Consider the following 12527-nt stretch of genomic DNA (forward strand, 5'->3'; position numbering starts at 1 on the left):
ATGCTATTTTATATTGTCGAATTCTGAAGACAGGTTATTCTGTTCACTATGGAATCATTTGATCATCTGTCTACATCTCTGTCCTTATAAACCTATCACCTCAGCTTATACAAAGGACCCTTCAATATATTATACTCACTAATGGGACTATAATACAGAGTATATCGTACAGTGGGTACTGAAGTATCTAGGTCACATCAGTCTTACTGTAGACAAATGACAACAGACTTGAAGGATGGTTACATTACACTCTATCAGTGTACAATATTCTGCATATTTCTTGTCTTTCATTGTAGCAAGTAAAAGAATGTTCTACAAAATCACACTATAATTGTACGATGTCAAAGAAAATAATTAAAAAAAAAAAAGAGGAAAAAAATCCTTCCTATCCACAGACTGCGAATGAACAGACCCCAGGATAAATTACTATATTGTGTACATAACTTTGTGTCCAAGTTATTTTGATTTTATCCAAAGTCTGGACCAAGCAAGATATCTTAGAATATTCCTACAGAATCTTAGGAATTCGACTAGCAAAACAGAGGTGAAACTGCAAGCTCCTAAGCCATAATGCAAAATTTGAAAACAGACCCTTACATACTATGTACCGTTGCCAAAACTGGTGTCCCCTTATATAGCAGAGAAGCTTTTTGGGTCCCTCTTATTCCAGTGCCCAAGCACAACTACTACGTCTGCACCCACAATGGGTAGACCTCGCTATCCCTTACCAAAGATCTGCAACATTTGCTAAAGCTACAGTAGCCAGATGTGATTGTGATATGGTGTGTGGGGAATCATCCTGTCTATGCTCATATTTGTATTTTTAGGAGTGTTGTCTTCTTACTCTATTTCATTTTGTGTATTCCCCATTTGGTCTAGTGTCTTAATTACCTTCCAAAAGGTTCAATAATTGAATTAGCTCAGTTACCATCTTCAGCCTGAATGTGCCCATGCCTCTTGATGAACCCTGCTGACTGTTCCGAACTGTCTATTCATGAACCCTCTGCTCTCCAAATGCCGTAAATCATACCCTGTAGTGCCTTGATCTCTGAGGCACTGTTCCCAGGTTTAGGGGGCCTGCCAACCATCTACCTAGGGGTCTACCTACCCCTGGATATAAGGAGGGAGCCTGAAGAGGACATAGAGACCAGTAAGATAGATCCTTTGATGGATGCTGATGCTAAGGCCAGCACCCCAGAGAGACTTGGAGAAACCCTGATTACCCTGGAAAATACTGCTGGAGGATTGTGACTCATCTCCTGCGGCATTTATTCTGTTACTGGACTGTATCCATTTTCCTGGACTATTGTATCTTCTGTGTGGTGTATTGTTTTTTGGACCTTTTGGTTTGAATGGAAGAAAAGGTTCTTGGGACTGTTCACTCATCTCTCGCTCTGTTGATTGTGTGATACCAGAGTAGGACCCCGTGACAGTGATATTTGTTGGACCATACAACAGCTGCAGGCTTATGCTATAGACTGTGTTGAGCTGACAGCCGATGGCGCTGTGTTAACTGTTAAGAGTTGTTTAATGTGTAGTGATGAGTGAGTGTACTCATTGCTCGTATTTTCCCAAGCACGCTCGGGTGACCTCCGAGTATTTATGACTGCTCGGAGATTTAGTTTTCATTGGCAGCTGAATGATTTACAGCTACTAGCCTGCTTGATTACATGTGGGGATTGCCTAGCAACCAGGCAACCCCCACATGTACTCACCCTGGCTAGTAGCTGTAAATCATTCAGCTGCCGTGATGAAAGCTAAATCTCCGAGCAGTCAGACTCATAACCCGAGCAACGAGTACACTCGCTCATCACTATTAATTTGCAGTTCCTTTGAACACTGTACCGTATGACCTCTCAGCCTTGTTTGTCTCAGTTCTTTCTTGTATCTTCTATTTTGTAATATTACAGATAATGGATGATATGTGTCCCAAGTAAACAATTCCTTTGCCCACAATGTCTGCGAGCTGATAATTCTGCTGAAAGTTGCAAGAACTGTTCACGCAACTGTATTAATAGCCACATGGTTTTCAGGCAAAGCTGTGGTTTTGCTGCATTTTCTCCTATTGATTAAAAATGCAGAAAATACTAACCACATAAGTACCTAAAACCACACACTAATTAGAAATCTTTTCTCTTTTAGAGGAATATTTGCCATTGACCAGTGGTTTAATATAATTGTTATTAGCTATATTTGAAAACGGAGACATCATGAGCTAAAAATCACACTCATCCTGCAAAGCCACGCGAGCGCCTCAATACTTGGCTGTGAATCCGCACCATACAGATTTACATGGCTGGCTATGAACTGTACAGAAGGGCTTGCTATCACTCTAGGTACACAACCTATATCTCTGACAAGGAATGTAGGACGGATGCATTGAGCATTGACATGTCCGACCACTTGGGAATTATACACTATTGTACTATAATTGTATTATTGCTGATATTCTGTTATGCAATCAGGTTTGTATTTTTCAAGTTTGTCCTTTGTCTCTCCCTGTAGTCCAGCTCCTATGCATGTAACCTCTCCATGTAGTCCTACTCTTATACATGTAACCTCTCCTGCAGTCCAGCTCTTATGCATGTAACCTCTCCTTGCAGTCCAGCTCTTATGCATGTAACCTCTCCCTGCAGTCCAGCTTTTATGCATGTAACCTCTCCCTGCAGTCCAGCTCTTATGCATGCAACCTCTCCCTGCAGTCCAGCTCTTATGCATGCAACCTCTCCCTGCAGTCCAGCTCTTATGCATGTAACCTCTCCTTGCAGTCCAGCTCTTATGCATGTAACCTCTCCCTGCAGTCCAGCTTTTATGCATGTAACCTCTCCCTGCAGTCCAGCTCTTATGCATGCAACCTCTCCCTGCAGTCCAGCTCTTATGCATGTAACCTCTCCCTGTTGTCCAGCTCTTATGCATGCAACCTCTCCCTGCAGTCCAGCTCTTATGCATGCAACCTCTCCCTGTAGTCCAGCTCTTATGCATGTAACCTCTCCCTGTAGTCCAGCTCTTAGGCATGTAACCTCTCCCTGTAGTCCAGCTCTTATGCATGTAACCTCTCCCTGCAGTCCAGCTTTTATGCATGTAACCTCTCCCTGCAGTCCAGCTCTTATGCATGCAACCTCTCCCTGCAGTCCAGCTCTTATGCATGTAACCTCTCCCTGTTGTCCAGCTCTTATGCATGCAACCTCTCCCTGCAGTCCAGCTCTTATGCATGCAACCTCTCCCTGTAGTCCAGCTCTTATGCATGTAACCTCTCCCTGTAGTCCAGCTCTTATGCATGTAACCTCTCCCTGTAGTCCTACTCTTATGCATGTAACCTCTCCCTGTAGTCCAGTTCTTATGCATGTAACCTCTCCCTGTAGTCCAGCTCTTATGCATGTAACCTCTCCTGCAGTCCAGCTCTTACGCATGCAACCTCTCCCTGTAGTCCAGCTCTTATGCATGTAACCTCTCCCTGCAGTCCAGCTCTTATGCATGCAACCTCTCCCTGCAGTCCAGCTCTTACGCATGCAACCTCTCCCTGTAGTCCAGCTCTTATGCATGTAACCTCTCCCTGTTGTCCAGCCCTTATGCATGCAACCTCTCCCTGTAGTCCAGCTCTTATGCATGTAACCTCTCCCTGTAGTCCAGCTCTTAGGCATGTAACCTTTCCCTGTAGTCCAGCTCTTATGCATGTAACCTCTCCTGCAGTCCAGCTCTTATGCATGCATCCTCTCCCTGCAGTCCAGCTCTTATACATGTAGCTTCTCCCTTTTTCCTCTTGTCCAGTTTCTCACGTACCCCTCTGAACATCTCATTGCTAAGAATCATCTTTTTCACCTGCTGTTACTGCATGCATAATACTAGAATTAGACGTGCCAGATTCTGTAATTCATAATGAATTTGGAGCTTGTGAAAAGTGGCATACGCCCCTGTCCACCCTCACCTCAATCTTACTCCAGTCAGGGACTTCAATAAGATATCTAGCATAAGGCATAGCGCAGCTCATCATGAATTAGACGAGCTGTGGCATCATGCCCCGGTTCAGGCCCCATTCTTCTCAGCTCTGTTGAAATTGGCAAGGCTGGGCAAAAATGGCATACAAGGCCAAAAGTCACAAGATTTTTGCACAACCCTCAGTTGTGTTTTAGACTCTTAAGTGTTTTATGCCCGATTTCTGGTGAAAACATTTTAATGAATCAAGGCCAGGGTGACCAGATCATGGTAGATCTCCCATGGCTTCTCCTTGCCCCATTTCTTTGACTGACAAGTCTCTCCCCATATGTGTGACCATCGCAGACATCAGATTTTCAACAGATCTTGACAAAATCTGCCAATGATCTGCATACAAATATCTTTATGGCCAGCTTAAGGCCGGATTCAGGCAATCGTATACAGACCATAATGCCCAGACCCTAACTTATAGCCTCATATATCATAGAATGTTAGGGTTGGAAGGGACCTCCAGGGTCATCGTGTCTAACGCAATGCAGGATTCACTAAACCATCTCAGACAGATGTTTATAGAGCCTCTGTTTAAAGACTTCCATTGAAGGAGAAATATGCAAATATGAGGCCATAAATTTGGCCAGGAATTGCAGTCTATACATGGACCATGAAATACAGCCATCTGTCATGTATGCCTATGAAGCTGTTGAGTTCAGGTGAGGAGACCTGTACTGGTTCATGCATCATGGGCCGTAATAGGACCCCGAAATATGGAGGTGTGGATCCAACCCAACACAGGTGAGATTTCTAATCGGCAAACGCTAAGGCTAGGAGGTGTACATAATCCTAATGCATTGCAGCTCCTTCCATTTATAACGTGCTAGCTTACAGTTTTCCCCCATTTTATGTTCTAAGATGTGTCTAGGACCGTAGATGATTTTCCATTGAATTTACTCTTTAAAATGGAAAAGTTTTTTTTTTTTTGTAAAGAAGCTGCTACTTTTTTCACTATTCACTAGTTGTTGTCCACAACATCCAAGGGCAAAAGATAAAAAATATTTATTAGCGCATTAATAGAGTACACTGAGGTTAGATGATGAGGCCGGAAGGTTTCAATAGGAAAAACTCACTTGGAAATGTACTTGTCCTTCCCGCAGGGAACTAGTGATGTGTCAAGCAAATGCTCCATGTGTTCATCCCTTGGTTTACGGGAGGGAGAGCCTGAAAGAGAAAAGTATCAGGTAGCCATGAATACTCCAGTATAACCTAGGTCAGGAACATTCATCATTAGAGACTGGTAATATCAAGTGATGTTAAAGGAAAAGGGATCATGGTCGTTTGGCCGCATGATACAAGCATTTAGGCCCAATTTATCAGAGTCTCCATAGTGCCCCCATAACAAGTCAGTACTGGAAAACCATTATTACACATGTGAATCATATGAGTATACGTATACAGGGGTTGGACAAAATAATGGAAACACCTGGAAACATCAACAAAAGTTAGTTTAATATGGTGTAGGTCCACCTTTTGCTGCTATTACAGCCTCAATTCTCCGAGGTATGGATTCATACAAGGTGTGAATTGTTTCCAAAGGAATTTTAGTCCATTCTGCAGTTAAAACACCCTCCAGTTCTTTGAGCGACGATGGCGGCGGAAATCAACGTCTAACTTGAATCTCTAAAATCGACCATAAATGCTCAATAATGTTGAGGTCTGGGGATTGTGGGGGCAAGATGAGATGCTCAACTTCATTAGAATATTCCTCGTGCCATGCTTTAACAATTCTAGCTGTATGAATTGGTGCATTATAATCCTGAAAGATGGCGTTCCCCTCTGGGAACAGTGCTTGAACCATTGGATGCGCTTGGTCGCCCAAAATGCCTAAATAATCTCGGCTGTTAATTCTTCCATGAAAGGATATCATTGGCCCGGTGGATCTCCACGAAATAGCACCCCAGATCATCACAGAACCTCCACCATGTTTTACGGTTGGGAGAAGGTAGTCTGGATGGATTGCGTCTTTCGGCTGTCTCCAAACATACACTCGGTCGTAAATTGGGTAAACAATGATTCGTCTGAGAATATCACATGTTTCCACTGCTCGATGGACCAATTCTGGAGGTTTCTACACCACTCTAAATGCTTGGAAACACTTGCAGCGGTTTTCTAATTGCAGCTCTTCCGTGGAATCCAGATTTGTGCAGCTCCCAACAAACAGTTTTTGTGGAAACTGGGTTCTGTAGGTGTTCATTGAGCTCAGCAGTGATTTTTGGAGCCGTGGTCTTGCGATTCTCTCTCACAATTCGCTTTAGAGTCCGACGGTCTCTCTCAGTCAACTTTGACTTTTGGCCGGACCTGTGCTTTGCTGCGGACGTTTTTCCTTCTCTTTCAAATGCAGTCATTACTTTGGAGACAGTATCTCTTGACTCGCCAAGCATTCAGGCACTTTCTGTTACACTAGCGCCTGCCATACGAGCACCAACAATTTGGCCTCTTTGAAAATCTGAGAGGTCTGCCATTGGTATCAGGTTCTCATCAATGTTCTTACAATTATGCAAAACAAACAGTTAATTTACATACACATATCACATAACACAAATAATCAACTACAAAACATTACCATATGTCACGGTTTGCATGTTTATCACATGTTTGAAGATTATGATGCCAAAACGTTAGGTGTTTCCATTATTTTGTCCAACCCCTGTATCTGCATAAGTGTTGATAACAAAAAAATCTAGTTAGGATGAAGTGAAATTGTCTGAAACTGGGATAGAATCCTCTAAGAACAGCCATATTTGTAGTCTTGACAAAAGCGGAATACTCAACTTCCAGTATATACATAGTACTGGTAAACTGGGTGTAAAATGCTTAAAGGGTTGTCCTGCTGTGAGCATCAGCGCACTAGTCTGCCAAATACACTAGTTTTGAACTATTGCTCTTATCTATTTTTAATGTCTTCTCATAGTCATTGTACCTAGTGAGGATTACAACCTAATTGTCTCTTGTACTGAAGACCAATCTGAGGACAGCAGGTTATAGGATATATAGCGGGAGACGATACTGTATACATTGTTTTTTTTTGTTTTTGTTTTATTCCTCCTTTAATCCATATTTATATTGGACTTCGAGCAGTTCAGTGGGTGATCTTCTCTCTAACATACAATACTGTACAAAAGTTTTAGGCAGGTGTGGAAAAAAAAAAGCAAAGTAAGAATGCTTTAAAAAAAAATAGAAGTGTTAATAGTTTATTTTTATTAACAAACAAAATGCAAAATGAATTAAAAAAATAAACTAAATCAAATCAATATTTGATAAGTTGCACAGTTTTTGAAGGAAGGTTGTTGCAAGCATCTTGGGGAACCAACCACAGATCTACTGTGGATGTCGCTTGCACAAATTTCTCCATGGAATCCTGGACAAACTCGATGATCTTGAGGTCAGAGCTCTGTATGGGCCGTATCATCAATTTCAGGAACCCTTGTTCTTCTGAACAATGGAGATTGTTTTATGGGGTCAATGTCCTTAAGAACTGTCATTGTTGTGTTGCAGAATATTTTTTTTTTGTTTTTTTAACAGAAACCTCATTGATGGTATTGCATGATGGACATTTTCCCTATATACTTGAATATAAGCTGAGTTTTTCAGCACCTTTTTTTGTGCTGAAAACACCCTCCTCGGCTTATACTTGAGTGAGGGTCCCAGACGACAGAGGAGGAGCAGCAGCGGCGGAGCCTCGGGTTGCAGGAGCTAGCTGCTGCGGCTAAAGCCTGTGCTCGCTGCTAAAGAGAAATGAATGTTCACTTCTCTCCACTCCCATAGGCATGGAGGGCAGTGAATATTCATTCCCTTAAATAGTGGGCACATGGGCCTGGCGGCTGCAGGAAGCCAGGGGATGCCACTTTGTGCGCTATCACAGATAAATGAATATTCACTGTTAGTGCAGTGAATATTCATTTCACTTTGGCAGTGGGCACACGACCGCAGTAGCAGCTGGCACCGGAACAAGACGCTGCAAGGGAGCATAGGGACGGTAATTAAGATAGTTTATTTTTTTAATGTTTTTCTGATGGGGGCCATGTAGACCAGGATAGGGTTGAGGAGTCATGCAGACCAGGATGAGAATGAGGGGGCAGTGCAGACCGGAAAGGGGATGAGGAGGGGTCGTGCAGACCAGGATGGAGATGAGGAGGGCAATGCATACTCTGCTTATATTCGTGTCAAAACGTTTTCCCAGTTTTTGTGGTGAAATTAGGTGCTTTGCCTTACACTCGGGTCGGCTTATACTCAAGTATATATGGTAAACGTCTATATATTTCTGTGCATTGTGGACACTAGTGATGAGCGAACATGCTCGGGATAAGCATGCTTGGGTGCTGAGCATCTTCGGCGTGCTCGAATAATATGTTCGTGTCCCTGCACCTGCATGTCTCGCGGCTGTTTGACAGCTGCAATACATGCAGGGATTGCCTAACAAACAGGGAATTCATGCATGTGTTGCAGCTGTTGACCGACTGCGAGACATGCAGGCGCAGAGACACGAACATATTATTCAAGCACGCCGAAGATACTCTGTTAGCACCCGAGCGTGCTCTGATAACACCTTCACTAGTGGACACCAACAAGTCGGCAGTGTAGAGGACTGTAGATGCAGTGCTCGCACAAGTAAACAGTGCAGCTGATGAAAGTCACATTATGCTTACTTGTCTTGGAAATCTGAAGCTGTCCAGCAGCAACACTAGCTCAAAACTGGCAGCAATCAGTGGTACCCAGCTACACCCATCCATACATCCATGGTTCAGATGAGTCTGGTCAGAAGTTGTCTACTCTTCATGGAAGATTTTCAGCCAAAAAACTTTAACATGGAAATAAAGCCAAGCGACTCAACTATGCATGATGTGATGCAGGGACCCCTGTTACAGGTAGGGGGAGCTGCATGGTCTTCCCAGAATATGCATGGAGGCGTTTTGAGGCCATAGGAATGCATGGCAGTCGCAGGCTTAACTATGGTGATGAGACAAAGTCCGGCATTATTGTGAATGGCCGGTATATGTGTTGCAGAGGAAGATACTCTGTGCTGTCAGCCTGAAGTAAGGTTGTTCTGGGACTTGTAGTCTCACAAGTAATTGTGTTGTTTTAGACTGAGGCTGGCAGGGCTAGTTTGAGAGCTGGGCGGGTCGAACTAGCCACACACACACCTCCCATCTATGGGAGTGGTTACAGGTATGTAATGTGACCAGGGTGTGGGTCGGTAGTGGTTCCTGTGTATGGGCCTGAATGGATCTTGGCTGGAAGGTCCTGTGAGAGGAAAGGCCTGGGTGTTGGGAGGTCTAGAGTGTGGACTGGATACATGAAGAGCACCAAGTGAGGCCGTGATCCTGAGTGGCCTCTGTGTTGGGAGGTACTGTGTGTGGATCGGATCCCTGTAGAGCACGAGGTGAGGCCAGGGATCTGCCAAGCTGGTGAAGGCTACTGTGTGGGGGAAGCTACCATCCTTCGGAGGGTCTGGAACTGACTAATGTGTGCCTGCCAGGCAAGTTGGTGGTCCCCGTAGGCAGCTTCTCCAGTGGACAGGACCCGTGTTATGCGAGCCAGTGAAAACCTGCAACGCTGACAAGCAGGTAATCCAGACTGTGTGTGTTTGGCTCCAGAGCGAGCCTGAATATTGGACTCTACCAAGAGTGTATGCTCACAGTCCTGATGGAGCAGAGCCATGCTTTGAACTAATGAACTGTGCGGTATGCGGTCACTCATGGCAACTGAACAGAGTAAGGTCCAGCATGTTTAGTGTCTGTGAGATGAAGCCGTATACTATGAAGTGCTAAGGACTATGTGAGGTCTGTGATGTGCAACATGACCTACAGTGGTTGATGCTGAGTGTACAGTATAATAAATCACACGGACTGTTTATGTGAAAAACCGTGCCTGTTTATCCTGCTGCCAAGCGAGTATTCCCCAACCCGTTAGTGAGTGCTATTTCACAATGATAACACAACAACTGGGTGCAGAAAAATGTCAATAGGAGCTCTAGACTGATGGGTCAAAATTTGAAATATCTGCCTGTAACAGAAGACGCTTGTTCTCTGAAGAGCGATATAATAATGAGTGTCTGTAGGAACAGTGAAGCATGGTGGAAGTTCCTTGCAAGTTTGGGGTTGCATTTCCACATACTGAGTTGAGGATTTGGTTAAGATTAATAAAGTCCTCAAGGCTAAGAAATACAGGCAAATATACTTATCCCTCATGCAATACCATCAAGGAGGTGTCTGATTGGCTTTATTCTACAGCAGATTAATGACCCCAAACATCCAGCTAATCTTATAAGAACCATCTTCAGTGTAAAGAAGAACAAGGTGTCCCGGAAGTGATTATATGGACCCCACACAGCCCTGAACTCTTCATCATGGAGTCTGTCTAGGATTACATGTAGAGAAAGAACGATTTGCACAATCGATATCTACAAAAGATCTGTGGTTAGTTCTTAAAGATATTTGGAACAACCTTCCTGCCAAGTTCTTTCAAACACTCTGTGCATTCCTACCTAGAAGAATTAAAGGCTATGGGTGGTCACACAAAAAATTGATTTGATTTATTTTTCTCTTTTCTTCATTCCCTTTGCATACTGTTAATAGATAAAAATGAACTTTCTACACTTGCATTTTTGTAAAGCAGAATTACTTTTCCACGCCTTCCTACAACATTTGCACAGTAATATCACCAATAAGACCACCCAATGGACTCCTAAACCCAGAGTGAGATGGAATTAACATGAAAAATTTCACCGAACCTTTTATTACAAACTCACATATCATTCTGTTCATCTCCCTCTGCTATAGAGCAAACTGACCAAAGATAGGACTGCATGTCCAACTTTACTGGTCCCAATAAGCTTCTATGTGTTTCAGCCCCTTATTCAGATTCTACAACACATTTTAAGACACGAACGTACATTCCAATAACTGGACAATCCTTTCTGCGTATTGTTTTCAGCAGTTAGCAAGGTATGGAGAAGATCGCGCAGCTCCAGAAATTATTTATTGCTGATCACAGCAGTTTATCTCCCATACTCATCAATGTATGGCGCTGCGATGATCAGTCGGTCCTTTGCTTACATTTAGCCGCTGCCAGAGAAGATATCGGCTGATCCCCATCGATCTCATATTGATTATTCTACAAATAAGTCATCAATAGTTTAGTCCCAGGCAGCATCTTTAAGAATAGGAAGGAGATGAAAGAGAATATATTGCAAAAGTTCCAAAGCTTTAACGTACCATAGATATAGAAAAAATGTAAAAAGTACTAATAAACTAAAAAACAATGCTATTGTAGAAATTTCCAGAAATCCTAATGCAATTACCTGTCCCAAGATCATGTGGCTGATTGGAAAGCCTTGGTCTAATACCCTCCGCAGATGTGCGGACTGCAGTGTGTAGCGACGAGGTTAGAATTTCTGGACTTTTTTTTTCTAAATTGTATTACACTTCCTGTTTTCAGACATGAAACTATAGATGTGGCCTGTCATCGAGTCCTGTGATAGTCACTTCCTTCCTAAAGTCACAGAGCTTCCTTTCTTACATGCAAATGACAGAGAAAAGGGTGAAAATGTTGTTAGTTGTCACAATGTCATCATCTCACCTTCCACCTGGGTAAGATGACGTACAAAAAGTCATGGTCAGTATAGGCACATTTAAGCCCACCATACACTTTAGATACCTGTTGACCCTTCAATGGTTACCAACTATCTCCTCCACTCTGCCGTGTACAGGAGCACTCACCCTGCCGAGAACTCCTTTGTTTTTCACTGCTAGACATCCCTGGTGGCGGGTTATCTCTTAGGGTATGTTCCCACGGTCAGTGAACGCTGCGGTTGGATGCTGCGTACATCTGCAGAGGCCAGATGTTACAGCATAGTGGATGGGGTTTCAAGAAATCAACGGTCACACTGTTGGTCACCTCTGCTAAGTCCCATAGTTGGTCAGACCCACACTTTCTTCTGGTCACCCCTAACTCTGGACTATCGACCTCAGGGGCCACTACCTCCTCCCACAAGTCCCAAAAAGTCCGGGCCTATTATGAGAGGCTATGGCAAGTCCAGGACCACAGGGACGTCATGGCTTTTAATAATTGTGGGCGTCTCAATGATCACCATGGACACCGTGTAGTCCCTAGCGACATCATAGATGCAGTGGAATTCCATCTTCCTTCCGGGAATCAGATAGACCGGGAGTGTGGCGCTCACCAGGGAACATTATAATAAAAACTTCTCAGTACATACATGTAAGTAAGAAATGAGAGTTACAACATGGAGTGACAGTAAGAGCGGTGAACTGTCGACAGGAAACCACATCACACAGCGAGCAAAAAAAGGAAGCGTTCACAAAACTCCACTTAGTGCAGTTGCTGCCGGTCTCCATTATATAGTGAAGATCATGAGTTTTTGCATGTACAGTCATGGCCAAAAGTATTGACACCCCTGCAATTCTGTCAGATAATACTCAGTTTCTTCCTGAAAATGATTGCAAACACATATTCTTTGGTATTATTATCTTCATTTAATTTGCCTTAAATGAAAAAACACAAAAAGAATTGTCCTAAAG

At 43.4% G+C, this 12527-nt stretch overlaps 1 protein-coding gene across 3 annotated transcripts in view; it reads right to left on the bottom strand.

Annotated features, from left to right (window-relative positions):
- Positions 1-12527, bottom strand: part of RASSF2 (Ras association domain family member 2) — a 93144-nt gene that overhangs the window by 61190 nt on the left and 19427 nt on the right. For 2 of the 3 annotated variants that reach the window (XM_077263033.1, XM_077263035.1), the window contains exon 2: positions 5058-5148. In XM_077263033.1, the coding sequence (XP_077119148.1) occupies positions 5058-5116 (59 nt within the window). In that variant the 5' untranslated portion in view covers positions 5117-5148. Of the gene's footprint in view, positions 1-5057; positions 5149-11287; positions 11387-12527 lie in introns of those variants that run through there. The other variant, XM_077263034.1, reaches the window with a different exon arrangement.

This window comes from Ranitomeya variabilis, chromosome 5 (genome assembly GCF_051348905.1).
Source record: "Ranitomeya variabilis isolate aRanVar5 chromosome 5, aRanVar5.hap1, whole genome shotgun sequence".
In the NCBI taxonomy this organism is placed as follows: Eukaryota; Metazoa; Chordata; class Amphibia; order Anura; family Dendrobatidae; genus Ranitomeya; species Ranitomeya variabilis.